This window comes from Mesoplodon densirostris, chromosome 12 (genome assembly GCF_025265405.1).
Source record: "Mesoplodon densirostris isolate mMesDen1 chromosome 12, mMesDen1 primary haplotype, whole genome shotgun sequence".
NCBI classification, from domain to species: domain Eukaryota; kingdom Metazoa; phylum Chordata; class Mammalia; order Artiodactyla; family Ziphiidae; genus Mesoplodon; species Mesoplodon densirostris.
This window is the reverse complement of record NC_082672.1, coordinates 53,331,785-53,344,104: the sequence shown is the minus strand read 5'-3', so window position 1 is coordinate 53,344,104 and position 12,320 is coordinate 53,331,785. Positions and strand designations below refer to the sequence as shown.

The 12,320-nt window shown below is 40.1% G+C and overlaps 1 protein-coding gene across 4 annotated transcripts in view; it reads right to left on the bottom strand.

The window, feature by feature from the left end:
• ATG5 (autophagy related 5) overlaps nt 1-10,925 on the bottom strand; it is a 122,790-nt gene extending 111,865 nt beyond the window's left edge. For 2 of the 4 annotated variants that reach the window (XM_060115235.1, XM_060115239.1), the window contains exons 1-2: nt 10,657-10,925; nt 5,115-5,279 (exon numbers count right to left, since the gene is read on the bottom strand). In XM_060115235.1, the coding sequence (XP_059971218.1) occupies nt 5,115-5,222 (108 nt within the window). In that variant the 5' untranslated portion in view covers nt 5,223-5,279; nt 10,657-10,925. Of the gene's footprint in view, nt 1-5,114; nt 5,280-10,651 lie in introns of those variants that run through there. The other 2 variants (XM_060115236.1, XM_060115237.1) reach the window with 2 other exon arrangements.
• Between the last annotated feature and the right edge of the window lie 1,395 nt (nt 10,926-12,320).

Below are 12,320 nucleotides of genomic sequence, written 5' to 3'. Positions count from 1 at the left end.
TAAGGATCCTAAAGACAATGAAAAGCCACTAAAGGTTTCTAGCTGGCAGGTGACAATGTCAGATATGTGTTTTGAAAAGATGACTCCAACTGCAGACTGGAAAATGGGCAAGACTGAAACCAGGGAAATTAGTTAATACTATACAATACACTAGTTTTTTGTTGTTGTTGTTGTTTTATAAATTTATTTATTTATTTATTTGGCTGCATTGGGCCTTCATTGCTACGCACGGGGGTGAGAGGGGGCTACTCTTTGTTGAGGTGCGCGAGTTTCTCATTGCGGTGGCTTCTCTCATTGTGGAGCATGGGCTCTAGGCATGCAGGCTTCAGTAGTTGTGGCATGTGGGCTCAGTAGTTGTGACTCGTGGGCTCTAGAGCGCAGGCTCAGTAGTTGTGGCACACGGGCTTAGTTGCTCCGCAGCATGTGGGACCTTCGCAGACCGGGGCTCGAACCCGTGTCCCCCGCACTGGCAGGTGGATTCTTAACCACTGTGACACCAGGGAAGTCCCAATACACTAGTTTTTATTTTATTTTATTTTATTTTTTATTTTTTATTTTTTGCAGTATGCGGGCCTCTCACTGTTGTGGCCTCTCCCGCTGCGGAGCACAGGCTCCGGACGCGCAGGCTCAGCGGCCATGGCTCACGGGCCCAGCCGCTCCGTGGCATGTGGGATCTTCCCAGACCGGGGCACGAACCAGTGTCCCCTGCATCGGCAGGCGGACTCTCAACCACTACACCACCAGGGAAGCCCAATACACTAGTTTTTAAATGGTGGCCTGAACTAGGCTGTATCAGTGGGTATGAAAGGAATCAGAAAAGCGTGAAATATTTGAGATGTAAAATCAGATGGACTAAGTTATGAATGAATGTCAGGGATACGGGAGAAGGAAGTATCAAAGCATGAGTCCCATATTAATTACTGTAAGAGTAATTAATTAGCTGGATGATAAAACAGGAAGGGAAGATGGCAGATAATCAGGTTTTCTGGAGTAAAGATGATGAGTCCAGTTTCAAACACACTCAGTTTGAGTTCCTTCAAGACATCTAAGTGAGGCTATCCAGCAGAAAGACATATAGGTCTGGAGACCAGGAGAAAAATCCTGGGGAGCTGTCAAGATAAAAATGCTCAACAAAGATATAAAAATGGAGTGAAAGCTCTGGGGGGGGGGAAAAACAGTGAAGTGGAAAAAGAAAAAAAAAAAGGCAAAGCCTCAACGAATGCCAGCACTGAGCAACAAGCAAAAGAGGTCCCCTGGCAAAGGGGCCCACAGAAGCAAAACCAGGAATGAGGCACTGCAGAGCAATGGAGAAAACAGCCAATGACATCAAATTGGCTGGTAAAAAAAAAAAAAAGATGTCATTAGTGACAGTGACAAGAACAGTTCTGTTGGAGAAGGGTGAAATATGATTACAGTGAAGTAAGTAGTGGGAGATGGGAAGGAAACAATGAGTACAGATGGTCTTTTTAATAAGTCTGGCTGTGAAGAAAAAGCAAGCAGTTGAAAGGAGGATGGGGTCAACAGAGGGTTGTTTTAGGATAGAAAGGATTTGAGACAATATAAATGCTGCAAAGAAGAAGTCAGTAGATAGAAAAATTTGAAAGTAAAGTAAATAGAGAAGCAGGAGATGGGATCCAGAACACAGATGGAAGGCTGGGCCTTGTCTAGGAAGAAAGGACACCTCTTCCATTAAAACAGGAGAGAGAAGAAGTAAAAATATGTTGAGTGCAGATATGTTTTACAGACTTGGTGGCAGAAAGTTAAAAAAGGTCCTACTGTATGGTTTCTATTTCCTTTGTGAAGTAGAAAGTGAGGTCACCTGTCAAGAAAGATGAGGTCAGGACTCAGAGAAATAGTCCTAGCAGAGAAGAACAGAGACAGCTAAGGAAACATAAAAGGAATGCTGGGAAATGTTTAGGGTCCACTCAAATCGATGACCACGTATCTATGTGATTTCCTCTGGTAACAAGTCACAAACTATGAATGCACTTTAGTACGTATGTTTCATACTGGATAATCTAAATGAAAAGCAACAGTTCAAATGAATATAACAGAAACAACAAAAATTGAAAAGTTGCCTTTTTTTTTTTAAAGTTGCCGATTTTCTAACAAATTTCCTTCCTAATACTCCCTGTAAAATAAGATGTAATTCTCAATGATATACATATAGGATGATGGCTGAAAGATGTATACGGAGCCAACAAATAGGAATATGTCTAATATTAACATGCTTTTCCAATGGAAACAGGAAATTCCAGAAGACTATATGAATAATAATTTATAAATTTGGTACAAGTGGATATTTTAAAATCTAGTTTCTAAGAAATAAGCTATAAACATTAATAAAAATAAACTACATTCCCTTTCACCCATCCTTCCTGCACCTCCATGTGAACGTGAATGGACTCTTCAACCCTTGGTGACAACCCTGTTACGTTACTTCACCTGAACTTTGAGAATGTCTGGGGAAGAGGTCTACTGGCTCTCAGGCTATGATATTTTCATCTCATTTCATCCAGAATCTTTAAAACGTTATCATTATTATAACTCAAAGCAATTAAAAAATACATTCAAGTTTAATTTACAACCAAGAGACAGGTGAACTAAAATCATGTTGGCACTAAAATGCTCACCTATAATAATTCTAAGGGTAACCACTGCTAGTGGTTTTGTATATTGTCTTTCTTATACTTAAGTACGTATGTGTTTATTAAGTATGTATGTATTTAAAGAACAAAATCTGAATTATGCTGCATGGTTTTAAAATCCAGTTCTTTGTTTAATATTTATTATATGCCTATCACCCAATATTCTGCAAAAACATAATCACAATGACTATGTAATGAGTTTCTTTTGGGTGAAGAATTAGGAAGAATTCAAGAAAAAAATCAATTACTATTAGACAAAACAATCCTCTTCCTCCAACAGTTATCCCCCATTACTCTTTGCCATTTTTAATTCGATTAGAAACAGAAAAAACTTACCCTTTAGGTCTCACAACAGTCTTTTCATATTTAAACAGATTCATATATAAGGAAGGAAAAATGTTATATTCTTTACTTGGATTTTTTTTTTTTTTTTTTTTTTTTTTTTTTTTTTTTTTTTTGCGGTATGCGGGCCTCTCACTGTTGTGGCCTCTCCCGTTGCGGAGCACAGGCTCCGGATGCGCAGGCCCAGCGGCCATGGCTCACGGGCCCAGCCGCTCCGCGGCATATGGGATCCTCCCAGACCGGGGCACGAACCCGTATCCCCTGCATCGGCAGGCGGACTCTCAACCACTGTGCCACCAGGGAGGCCCTGGATTTTTTTTTTAACTGCAGAAAGTGTGTCAAACATCATACTCTGACTTAAAAGTAAACAGTCTTAAATTATATATTTCTTAGTTTTTGCCACTTTGACCAACTGGACACATATACTATTAGAAAGCTACGCAAAGTTAAAAGTTTTCATTAAAATAGCAAAAGCTAGTTTGGAAACAAACATAAATGATATCTTAACCCATGCTACAGGGGGAGAAGAGGAAAAATACATCTAACAAATGAAATGTCTCTAAAAATAAACTATGATCACACTTCGTTTTTAACTATGGAAGTTTTTCTAAAGGCAGAAAACTGTTGAGGTTTCCAAAATTAAAACGACTCAAATTTATAAATATAATCAACTACGACTACCTAAATACTAGTACAAAAGACTGCCCAATTTCTCTGAAATTATCATTCATTAAGAAAACCCAGAGAATTTAAAACAAACCCCTAACATGGGTGTGGAGAGGCTTTCATGCACTGAGTATCTACCAGTTGCATGACCTATGCCAGATTCGAGAATGTGCAGAGAAAAATGCAAGTTCCTCTACCCAAAAATTTAGTGAATGGGCCCCTGAAGGAGCTTCTTCTAGCAGTCTGACTTCCCACAGCTGGAGAAGGCTGTGGAATACTGCTGCCCCTCCAACAGACAGGAATAAAGCCAAGCGCAAGCTTTACTTAAGTGAAACAAGAGGACTTCTCTGGTGGTGCAGTGGTTAAGATCCACCTGCCAATGCAGGGGACACGGGTTCGAGCCCTGGTCCGGGAAGATCCCACATGCCACGGAGCAACTAAGCCCGTGTGCCACAACTACTGAGCCTGAGCTCTAGAGCTCGTGAGCCACAACTACTGAAGCCCTAGTGCCTAGAGCCCGTGCACCGCAACAAGAGAAGCCACTGCAATGAAAAGCCAGTGCGCCGCAATGAAGAGAAGCCCCCACTTGCCACAACTAGAGAAAGCCTGCGTGCAGCAACGAAGACCCAATGCAGCCCCAAAAATTAATTAATTAATTAATTAATTTTTTTAAAAAGCAAAACAAGAAATAATCCAGAACCACAGATACATTTCCACTTCTCCAGATCTTCCTGAGTAAACAATATTATGTGTACCTGAGATGGAAAAAAAAAAAAAACTAAAATAACAATTGAGAATGTCTTTGACTACTAGGGACTATTCAGTAAAAAGGCAAGATACTATTATGTCTGACTGACACATGCTTACGTTTGGATCATATATGCAATTAGAAAAGAAAAAAAAGCAGACTAAAATCAGAAGATAATTGATACTCTTTTTTTTAGAACAGATAATACACTAACTCAAACCTACAGGCCTATATACAGTGATTTATGTTATTAAACAATATATTTCATATAATCTATATTAGCTCATGAACATATGAAGTCACACACACATTCATATGTTCACTCAGCTTGCAAAAAGAATTTAAATAGTTGCTTTGAACCACCTACATACAAAAGAATCAAGTCTGAACCTAGCATTTTCAAAATAGCTTCCTGTTAAAAAACCACACATAACTTATGATTCACTATCATATACTATATATGCATAAGAAAAAGAAAGTCAAGAAGGTCCCACATCAACATGCCAACAGTGTTTTCTTCCTCTGAGTAGTAGGATTAGAGGTAATTCTTATTTCCTTCTTTTCATAGATCTGTCTCCTAATTTTTTTCCACAATAAGCACATACTAATTGTATATAAAATGTTGAAAACCAGCCTCCAGGTTCTTAGATCTTTATTTACAAAAATGGACAAAGTTATGGTATCCCATTTGCCACCATCAACATACTTACATAATATGGTTCTGCCTCCCGTTCAGTTATCTCATCCTGATAGAGGGTGAAGCAAGTTGGAATTCGTCCAAACCACACATCTCGAAGCACATCTTTGTCATCTGTCATTCTTCCAGTGGTTAAAGCAGTACATATAGGCTAAATTCTTTTCCAGCCAAAGCCAAACTGAAAATAAAACAAAGAGTATTAGATCCTTGCAGGTATAAATGAACCTGCTCCAAAACAAAGAAAGATTATAGGAAAAAAAGAATGCATAAAGATTATTCACTTCAAAAGACTCCGTGATGGGCATTCTTTAGAATGAATGCAAAAATCAGTACAACAAATTCTAAATGTGGAGCTATTATTTATTTAAAGAGATCACGGAAGTAACCATTTCAAAATTACATATACAACTAATGAACCACAGCCAAAGTGAAACTATACTTGCATCATTCTCACAAGCCCCAAAAGAGTCTACCGCTTATCTAAAGTGAACCCTTCACCTATAACTTCTGTGTCTCAGTTTTCTCATCTGTAAAATGGGAATAACAGCACTGACCATATAAGATAGATATGAAAATTAAATTAATACATGTAGAACACTTAGAACAATGCCTATAACACAGTACTATAAAGTGTATTTATCATCATAATTTATAGAACCAACCAGAACATGTCTCAAAAAATGTTCAAAGAACTTAGAATAATCAAAAGCATTATTTAGTGTAAACTGGAATTATAAGAGTAAAGGAAAATAACTAAAAATTATACATTGAACATTGCTAATAACATTCAATAAAGAGTCAATAAATATTTGATCATTTGATATGCCCAGCTCTGTGGCAGGTGCTGAGGGCATACAAGATGATGATGATGATGGTGGTGATAACAACTTTTTTAAAACCTCAGGCATTGCCCAGAAGGTATTATTTACAAATCTGCTAAACATACCATGCACTTTCATGTCCTTTGCATGGCTTTGCTCATGCCGGTGGTTCCTTACCCTAAAGTAGCCTTCCCCACCTCGCCTTCCAACTTACACATCATTCAGGACCCTGCTCAGAATAACCTTTCTTCTATGCATGAATCAGACAGAACCTCTGTTACCTCACTGTGCCTCTACTTCTCCTCTCCTACAGCAGGATTTCCAATCTCATATTTTTTCCATCATACCATACGTATTGCCAAACATCCCTTCCCATGCCAAAATGTCCATGGTTATAACTAAATGTTACTTTGTGAGAGCTTTCATAATGCAGGAGGGGAAGAAGTTAAATATTAACAGAACCTATAGTGTTCAGGGAAGAATCTTAAAAGATATTGAACTTGAAGAATGAGTAGAATATGGACAGACAAAAAGAAGACAAATATTCCAAGCAAGGCAAAATAGCATCAGCAAAGGCAGGAAGTGGCAGGAGCAGTATGTGTACCAACTTTTTAGGAAACTTTGTGTTGGGAGGAGTAGTAGATAATGAAAGAGCTGACCTATGACATGTTTTACTATCATACCTGATCCTAGGTAAGTCACTTTACTTCACTAAGTCTAAATTTCCTTACCTGTAAAAGTCACCAGGTTGTTCTAGAAAAAAAAAAAATCTATAAAGTATTTGACATGGTAATGGACACAGCATGTGCTGAGAAAGAAAAGCAATTATTATTCTTTTAATGTCAAATTTGTAAATATAAAATGTAACTGGATCATGAAGTACACCAAATAGAAACTTGTGGGTTTTCAATTTCTTCCAACAAGCCTAGAAAGGTTTTATAATGGTGAAATAAAAACAATTATCTGGTAGCAGTACACAAAAGGGGATCCAGAGCCAGAGAGAGGCTAGCCAGGAAGCAATTTCAGCAACTAAGGCATATAATGAGTGCCTGACCTAGACTGGTAGCAGTGGATTGATGAGAGACAGGAGGGCTTTCCAAGGAAGAATGAATAGAAGTTGGTAAAAAGACTGGCTGAAGGACAAAGAACAAGGACAAAGAAGATTTAAATGCTTACAGCAGCCTATATAGTAAGGTAGTTGAGGGGTTCTGAAATCAGACTGACATAGGTTTCAACCCTGACTTCCACATATAAGCTGTACGTCCTTGGACAACAAACCTGACATCTCTAAACCTCATATCTATAAACTGAAGATAATTCTAATTTCACAGGGTTGTTGGGTATTTAGCACCTAGTAACCAACCACTGGAAAAATGGTAAATGTATTTAATACATGGTTTCCCTGTGCTTCCACGGCCCCTCTGCTTGAATACCCTTTGCCCCTTCTCTTGGCCAACTCTTAATCCTCTTTTAAGAGTCAGCTTAACATTAACTCCTTGGGAAGCTTTCCACTAAGCAAACTATAATCTAATTGCTTCTGTTATTATATCTTTATTGTTATATGGTATAACAATGCATTGCAGCTGTGTATCTTATCTGTCTCTTGCCCCTCCCCACATCAGTTCCTTGACAGCATATATACCATATATATGACTCCTGAGTCATATATGCCTTTGTATCCAGGATGTTAGCATAATCAGCACATAATAGGCTCTGGAATTTTTGTTAAACAACTGGAAAATATATAAATAAATAAAATGTGTAAATCCAAAAGTTATACTAGCTACTTAAGAAACTTTTCCACCTAAACTCTTTCTTAAATCTGTACAATCACACTTCATATTCAGCGAATTTCACTATTTTTCCCTCTCATACATATACTACGATATCAACACCATGCATCCAACTTGAAGGCAATGTTTTGGAAGAATAGAAATCCCAACCCATGATGCAGTGTACTAGAAGTAAGCTTCCTGAGGGCAGGGACTACTTCTTGACTGCTGTATTCTCTGCCATCTAATTCATGGCCTGGAAAAGAGGCAGGTGCCCAACCAACAACACTTAGCAAACAGTACAGTGAGTATGATAAAAATATTGGGCTGGCCAAAAAGTTCGTTTGGGTTTTTCCGTAACCTGTTACAGAAACCTGAATGAACTTTTTGGCCAACCCAATATAATGCACTATTAACAGTCCCTTTTACACTACAAACCAAGAAAGGCTAACCTATTACCTGAAGCTGTTTTGCTGACAAAATCCCCAACTACTCAGAAATTACTTAAAATATCAAATACCTACTAGTAGTAAATTTGTAAACATCTAAAAATATATATGCTGGCTGGTCTCCCTTTAAATTCATGAACACTGACCTCAAAAGTGGGCTCTTAGTATTGTCCAGTATTCTCTTACTTCCCTAGTCCATTTATTCTTCCACTGTCCTAAATCAACTCCCCCTCCTCAAATTTTCACATCTCCTTCCTCACTCTCTCTCAGCTAATGACCTGGCTTTCTATTTCCTTCTATCTGGTTACTGAGGATCATTGGTTCTGAACAGGGGTTTTAAGGAACAGCCCCACCTCTACCCTGGGGGATAGGTCATAACTCCCTCCAGTCTCCAAATGCTGAAGTGCCCCACGGTCCTTGAACCCTGCCTTTGGAGATCTCTCAGAGCTTTAAATATCACTTACACGTTAACAATTCCCATATTTACATCTTCAGCCTAGACTTCTCTTCTGAACTCCAGTTTCATATATACTACTGTATACTGACATTTCATCTGAAAATTCAGCAAGTGCAAAACTGAAAATGTTTGCAGATCTTCCTCCCTCCTCTCCCTATTACTCTGTGGTCTTCCCCACATCACTGAGTGGTTAACTCCATTCTTTAGCTTCTCAGGCCATAAATCTGGGAGTCATCCATGACCCCTCTTCACACTTGATGGCTCTAGCTTAGATTAATATATATTAATTCTAGATATAATGCTAGATATAAATTCTATAAATTTTATAAATTTAATATAAATATAATTCTAGATATAAATATATAGATATATATCTAGATATAAAGATATAAAATTTTCTAGATATAAATATTAATTCTAGATATAAATCTAGAATCTGGCCATTTCTCACCACCTCCACTCTTACCACACTGATCCAAGTCACCTTGACCTTTAACCCAGATAAATGCAATGGCCTACCAACAGAGGTCTCAACGTTTCTGCCCTTGCTGCAGAGAGACAACAAAGTAATCAGAAAAATCCTTTAAAACACAAGTCAGATCAGTTCACTCCTTTACTCAAAACCCCACCATCTCATTCAAAGTAAAAACTAAAGTCTTACAAGGTGTTAGCAGGCCCTATGTGACCTGACCCCACTCTGACTTGCTTATCTACTTCTCTCCGCAACTTGCTCCCCCAGTTCCAACCAAACTTGCTGATGTGCTCCCGCCTCAGGGACTTTGTGGTTGCTCTGATGGCCCTCTCCACTACATCCACGGGCACCCTTCTTTATCACTATTAGGTCTCTGCTCAAATGTCATCTTTTCTAAGGCCACCACTATAATTTCCCATGCATGCTACCAGCACTCCCCATTCCCCTTCATTACTTTATTTTTTCTCCATAGCACTTTTCATTACCTGACACATATTTTAATTAACTTTTAAATTAATGTCTCCCCCCTCAACCCTCAAGGTGAACTTCATGATGGCAGGGATTTTTATTGTCTTCCTCACTGTTTACTGTTTTGTTTACTTTTTGTTCAGTGCCTGGAACATAACTAGCACTTTGTATCTGTTAAATTAATAAAGTGAACCTACACTTGAAGCTTGTACATTATTCTAAAAACTCTTAACCATATAGTATCATTCTGTTCACTTTTCCACAATTTTAATCAGCATACCTTTGAGGATCAAAGCACCTACTTAAATCCAATATAAAATTCTAAAATTTCCCTCCACTGCTACCCTCAGCCCAACATCTTTACTTTCAAATTCAAAATTCAACCAACAACTCCCTTTATGGAAATCACAAAATAAATCCGTTCAGATCCAAGTACACACAGTCCAAAAGACTGAAATTTACCAAGTAAACTCTGGAAGGCCTTGGAAATTCAGTGTTGTTTGATAGCCTCTGGGTTCTGATTCTTGCTGAAAACATGCTGTGCCTCCCCATCCCTCGGAAAAATCTAGAACCAATCCACTTTCCCTAGGTTCCCCAAGTTCAGGTGTGACTTGAAAATAATCCAAACTATAAAGTATGTGAAAGTGCTCTGCCAAGGGAAAATGGCTTTGTTGGCACTAAATATTATTATTAAAATGAGACAATGAATGCGTCTGAGAAGATAAACTGGGGAGAAACCCCACCGATTTCGGATAGAATCGAACTGCCTGTAAAAATAACTATGATCTAAATAACTATTCCACGAAAAATGCAGGTCCCGAACTAAACTCTAGAGCCTGCGACGAGACCCAAGCTTCCCACCTTAGTAAGGAAGGGACGTATTCCCCGAGAGACCGCGCAGGCTATACCCTCCAGCCGGCACTAGGGCTCCGAGGTCGGCGCTTGGCCAACGCCACCTCCCCCGGAGGAGCCACCTTCACCCTCCACCACCGCCCGGGGGAGCGCTCCTCTCGCCGCACACACCCCTCCTTCTAACCACACCTACCTAGCACTTCCCCAACCCTTTTCCTCTGGGCATTTCTTCACACTGGGGTGACAGACACACACATACCCTACCAGAAGCTCAGGCTTCTCCTACGCCTTCCTGCACCGGTGAGGACGCTCGGGTCTCGGGCTCTGGCTGGGCGGCGGCGGAGAGCGCCAGACACACAGTCCCGCAGAGACGCACCAGACTGGAGTCCCGCTGGCCCGCGCAGCCGCAGAAGGCACCTGCGCGGAGGTCGGAATCGAAACCTGCTGCACTTCCGCCCTCCCGTACCCAGCGAAGACAGCCCGCAGCGCCGCGGACCTCTGGAAGCCCACCGCAAGTGTAGTCACCCTCGGCGCCCGGAGATGACGTCACGGGACCCCACGTGGCCCGCCCTCCGCCCTCCCAGTTCGGCCCAACCCCGTGAGGAGGCTGGAGCCGCGCTTGAGCATGCGCGGACAGAGTAGAGACCGTGGATGTTCCGTCAAACCCCTGGCAAGTTCCTCGGTTCTACCCTCTTCCGAGAGTCCTGTGCTTTTGGCATAGTCATTGTTGTTTAGGGAGGTTAATATAACAGTTCGGTGAGAGCAGAGAGTTTTACAAATACTGAGTCACTGCCTCACTAGAGCTTCATCTCAGCATCCCTGTCCTGGCTTCACACAGTAAAATTAATAAAACGTTGGTTTTCAAAGTGTTTTCATATCTATTTTCTCATTTGATCTTCTCCACTTTGTCAGAGCCCCAGCACGGATTAAGAGCCGCATTTAACAAAAGACTAAAACACTTGAATACTGAAGCCCAGCCATCCCTCCAATTGTACGTACCTATGTCTTCCTGTTAGTGAAAACGACAAGCAATTAGTCAACTTACTCCTAAAAAGTGTTTGCATTAGGTCTATCCAGAAGTCTTAGCAGGCATTTAGCGTTTTTCTCTTCATTACACATGGCTTTCAACATAACGCTATGCATGCCAAGTGAATACTACTGTGCTGAGACTCATGATAGGTTCCTGATAAGTGGGAAGACTAGGAAAATCCTAGTATTAGCCACAGGATTCTTTTTAAAGGAAGAATCTTCTAGGAATTCCCTGGCTGTCCAGTGGCTAGGACTCCATGCTTTCACTGCTTGAGGGCATGGGTTCAATCCCTGGTCGGGGAACTAAGATCCCACAGGCCCATGCAGCGCAGCCGAAAAAAAAAAGGCAAACCTTCCTGGAGATTGTCTAGCCCAATGATTTTACAGTGGTGAATCACAACTCATTGGTGGGTCATCAAATCAAGTTAGTGGGTCATGACTAGCAATTTTTAAGTTAAAAAAAATATTGTCATGCTTCACACATATTAAAGGTAAATATTGTTTCCTGAAGTTTTTACTTTATTATGTACATGGTTTACACTGTGTAGGAATGTGAAATACATTTCTTGATATGAGTAACGGTCAAAAAAAAATTGAAAGCCACAGTCCAGTCCACTCCACTTACTTAATGCAGAAATCCTCTCTATAGCATCCCCAACAGACAGCCATTAGCCTCTGTAAAAAAGCTCTTGGGATAAAGTTGCCCCCACTTCCCAATGGTAGGCAAAACTAAATGGAATTTACTCTGAAATGTATTGAAAAAATTAGATGGGTGGACGAATGGCTAGAAGGATGGATAGATGGATAAATAATGTGATAATGCAAGTACAGTAAAATGTTAATGGTAGAATCTAGGTGGTGAGCATATGGGTGTTCACTGTAAAATTATTTCAACTTTG